This window comes from Nicotiana attenuata, unplaced genomic scaffold (genome assembly GCF_001879085.1).
Source record: "Nicotiana attenuata strain UT unplaced genomic scaffold, NIATTr2, whole genome shotgun sequence".
In the NCBI taxonomy this organism is placed as follows: Eukaryota; Viridiplantae; Streptophyta; class Magnoliopsida; order Solanales; family Solanaceae; genus Nicotiana; species Nicotiana attenuata.
The window spans coordinates 17-4799 of record NW_017690974.1 but is presented as its reverse complement, the minus strand read 5'-3'; the positions used below and the strand labels follow the sequence as shown (position 1 = coordinate 4799).

At 37.2% G+C, this 4783-nt stretch overlaps 1 protein-coding gene across 1 annotated transcript; it reads left to right on the top strand.

The window, feature by feature from the left end:
- Positions 1-268: 268 nt before the first annotated feature.
- On the top strand, positions 269-3403 carry LOC109222495 (the record flags this gene model as incomplete). Its single annotated transcript, XM_019386847.1, is given in 5 exon segments — positions 269-317; positions 2291-2580; positions 2703-2809; positions 2948-3080; positions 3209-3403. Coding segments are annotated over 4 exon segments (708 nt in total), but the record flags the coding sequence as incomplete, so codon positions are not given.
- Positions 3404-4783: the final 1380 nt, after the last annotated feature.

Genomic DNA, 4783 nt, shown 5'->3' with positions numbered 1-4783 from the left:
ATAGTAAGATGAAGTAATTATAACAAAATATAGGGGTAAATTTGTAAACACGAAAATCGCGAATTTATGCCATTGGACTCTCTCTGCTACGCGGTCACATGTACATTTCCCGTGCTGCCGGCCCAAGTCTGGTGTCAAATAGCGCCGTCCCATACTGCTACTGTTTACGCCGGTTCCAAATATCTTTTTCTTTCTCCTTCTACTCTCTACGCTTCTCTCAGTATACACATCAAATTCTCTATTGTTTAGTAGGTTAAAATCTGCTTTTGCTTTTGAAGAGGAGAGTTCAAATCATTTCGATTTGCCACATTTTTCTGGTATCGTCTATCTTCGCTACTGTTTATTTACTGTTTTATATGTTTGTGAAACTGTGGAAAAGAGTAATTGTACATTCGAATTACTGATGTCTCTGAGCATTGCATTTTTGTGAATCTCTGTTGAAGGAATATATAGTATATATGTTTATTTATTGTGCTCTGAAGTTGCTTATTCGATCTACGAATGTTTTTCTTGCTGAGATCCTTGCGATTCTACTCTAAAACGTGTTGCGTTCCTCTTTTGGAATGTTTTTGTCTAGTAGGTATGCTTGTTCTAGTTGATTCTTCTGATCCAGTAGTGAAGATCCTTGCACCGATTATTTCCTGTTAAAAAAGTTATACTAGGAATTTGTTGGTAATGATTAGTGAAAAATAATACTGGACTTTGATGTTTCTAATCATTGTTTGAATAGTGATTCAAGGTGCTGTGTTGCTAACTTCGACAGACAAAGATAAGCTAATGATATCATTTGGACTTAACTTAGGGTTTGACGCTTGCTGTTCTTTTTCTTTTCATTAAAATGTTTTTGCAGCATGATTTGAGTAAATAGTGACGTGATTTGTACATTCACAATATTACTCTACTTAATTTACTGGCTGAGTGATTTTCACATCTAATGCTGCCAATTTGGAGTGAAGTAATGTTGTCCAACTTTCAATGTTAAAGTTCATCAGATAAAAAATTGGATACTTCATTGAGAAAAGTTAGACCACTATGTCACTGATAAATAGAAAAAACATTAGATACTAAGTTACTTCTTCTTCTTTCTCCAGCTACTGCTACATCACTATGTTCTCTCTCCATTTCTCCAGCTACTGCTACATCATTTACTTGATAATGTGAGGCTCTAGTTCATTTGGAGAATATTGATGATACTGTTATACTCTTGTGAAATTTTCAGTTCTCATTGAAGATGTTTGAAAATATCTTCTATCCAGTGTAAACAAAAACTTCAACAAAAGGAATCTTGACATTCCATTTAGTCAAGGGACGGTGGAAAAAAAAAGGAACTAGTTAGTGAAGTGAAAGTGAACAACAATATGAGAAAGCATAGTTGAGGTCCAAAAGCGGTAAACACCCAATAGTTGAGGAACCAAAGTGTTATGTTTTCGTATGTATGTTAGCTTCCTTATCCTTGATCAAGCCATCAAGGAAATTGAGTGAGCAATGCTAATGATTTCACTTATTCGTTCGAATGTATGAATTACAAATTTCATTGGAAGTTTGTAGCTAAGTCCTTGACTAAGCGTGCTTTAGTTCTTCAACAAAAAGTTGTTCCACACTTTGAAAGCAATGCCATCTGTCTTTCTGGGATCAAAGCAAACAGATTTCATTTATGAGTCTGTACTGTTAGTTTTGCTGTTTTGGTCACTGGTTCTTGGGCTATCATCCTATTCATGATGTTAATTTCTGGACTTCACAGCTTGTACTTACACGAGCTTCTAGCTTTGCTTCGATGGAGATTGAGAGAGAAAGCTTCTGTGAATCAAGTGTGGCATAGGAAGCAGAATGTAATTGAGAATTAAAAGAGCTAGTTTTCTCATTGATGTAATTGCCTATTTATACAGATGATCTTCCTCTATAACTAACTGACAGCTCACTGACATCTGTCCAAACTACCACTAACTTCCTAACTAACTTTCCAATAATTAGTTATACAACTAAGTCTAGTTTAGCTCTTAACTAACACTGCTTAACTCTAGTTGCTGAGCTTCATGTTACTCCATCTCGAACAATTGAGACCAGAGATCCATCTTGTGGAATGTGGTCATGTGTAGTATGACATTTTGATAGGACAAATGTTGGGTTGAAATGTTAGTTCTACCCAGGAGTGTAGATATCTGTTTATTTTGTTACTTTTTCCTCTTTTATGCTATGAATAATGTTTGCTTAAGTGTATTGCTGACTTGGCTCTTAACAACCCTGTCCACTCCTTGGCTCTTAACAACCCTGTCCGCTGCTGGTGTTTCAGAAGCTAGTCTCTATAAGATGTCTGAGGAAGCTGCTAGAGATCTCACTGCACTACCTGAAGCTGGGAAGAACAATGAAAATTCCTGTAATGGGAGTGTTCCAGTGACGGTGCTTAAGAGCATTGATAAAAATCATAAAGAAAAGGAAAGAGAAAAGCCTGTCTTACTGGCTGAGCCTGCCCTTAATGGAGACAATAAGGTGAATACTGGGGCAGAGATTGGAAATTCAGAAGTAGAATACATAGAATCTGAGAATTTGAATGATGTAGAAGATGTCGACACAAATCTGAAGGTAAAGATTCTTGATATAGTTTTGATATTGGCTTGTAGTAATTTGTATATCTTTTTACCTTCTTATGTTGATTACACTAGTCTCTTTTCAATGTCGTTGCGTCTCCTTTTTTCATTTTGTAGACTCTGTTGACTGGACTAGACTCCAAGGATTGGGTTTTAGTGTGTGAGGCACTCAATGATGTTCGGCGTCTGTCCATATTTCACAAAGAAGCAATGGTTGATATGTTGTAAGTTACATTTTCTAACTGAGGATATAACTTGAAAGATATTTGATCATGCTGTTCTGGCTGGTTTAGATAGATATCTTGATATAATTTCCTTTTGTTTTATGCTTTCCTACTTATGTTTGCTACTTAATTGAGCAGGGGAAATGTGATCTCTCTTATTGTGAAATCTTTGAAAAATCCAAGAAGTGCTGTTTGTAAAACTGCTATTATGGCATCAGCTGACATTTTCAAAGCATACTGTGACAGCATAGTTGACTTGATGGATCCACTGGTAACTTTAATTTTAATTCTCATTTTTTGTGACTTATGATTGCATTTTCATTATAGTTTCTGGTCCATCTCCTTAAGTGAATTTTACCTTGCCCTTGTGCTCATGATGTGACTGTGTCCTTTGCTTAGCTTGTACAACTTCTTCTGAAATCTTCACAAGACAAGCGATTTGTATGCGAGGCAGCTGAGAAAGCTCTAATAGCTATGACGACATGGGTTTCTCCATCACTATTATTACCGAAGCTGCAACCTAATCTGAAACACAGAAATCCCCGAATTCGAGCAAAAGCTTCAATGTGCTTTTCTCGAAGTGTACCACATCTGGTGAGAGTTCTTATTGCCGAAATATCTCTTTCTATCTGACATACGCTCTGGCCTATGAACTTTAGTTGTTTCATTCGTACAACTTAGTCCTGCTATTCATGATTTAACCATTTTGTTTGTTTATCTGCTGACTAAGATCTTTCCCTTGACTATGTTTCATTGACAATATACAGAAAGAAAGTAAGCTCAAGTTCTTTGAAGTATTCTAATAACTATTTATCTGATAAAAAAAAAAGCATTCTAATAACCTGTTACCGTTTAAGGAATGACTAGGTAACAGTTTGTCAGTCTCTTGACTATATTTCTTAATAGTCATAGTTAAATATTGCCAAGGAATTTTTGCATGGTCACGTTTTGTCCATAATGCTATGGTAGCTGCTCTCATGGTCTCATTAGTTATACCCCCTCGTGGTCGTTTATTGTTACTTATGTTTTTATTTGTTGGTTCTTGTTGAATGAAAACAACAGAGATTACTTCTTAGNAGCAAAGTCCACGGGGAATACGAACTAACCTTTCCCCTCTAAAACTCACGATTTTTCTTTGGATACAGGCACCCAAGTTGCAAATCACCAAATACACACTCATACTTTTCGGGAATACGACCTTCAGAACCATCACACCCACTCACAATTGCTATCCGTACATGATATCCCCAGCAGCCACAATATCGCAATCAGCTATCAGCTAAGAGATTTTACTACCATTCGTCTTTTACTTTTCTGCATTGCATAAGGCTACCTTTCCGCCTTCCGAGACTAAGCTCTGTCTCCATCTGCATTTCTTGCATTGCATATGGCTACCATTCTGCCTTCCGAGGTTAAGCTCTACCTCCATCTGCATTGCATAAGGCTACCATTCTGCCTTCCGAGGTTAAGCTCTACCTCCATCTGCATTTTCTGCATTGCATAAGGCTACCATTCTGCCTTCCGAGGTTAAGCTCTACCTCCATCTGCATGGCTGAAATAACGCCACCTTTATTTAGATTCTGCATCGGCTGAAATATCGCCATTTTTTCTTATGTCTTGCATTGGCTGAAATATCGCCACTTTATCTTGCATTGGCTGAAAGATTGCCATTTCATTTACATCCTACATCGGCTGAAATATCTCCATTTTATGTCTTGCATTGGCTGAAATATCGCCACTTCATTTAAATCTTGCATCGGTTGAAAGATTGCCGTTTTACTTACATTCTGCACGGCTGAAATATCGCAACTTCATTTAAATCCTGCATCGGCTGAAAAATTGCCATTTTCATTTAAACCTTGCATGGCTGAAAGATCGCCAACTTATTTACGCTCTCATGGGCTGAAAGATCGCCACCTTTTGCATTTTCATGGGCTGAAAGATCGCCAAATTATCCAAGGGCGTCATTGTTCG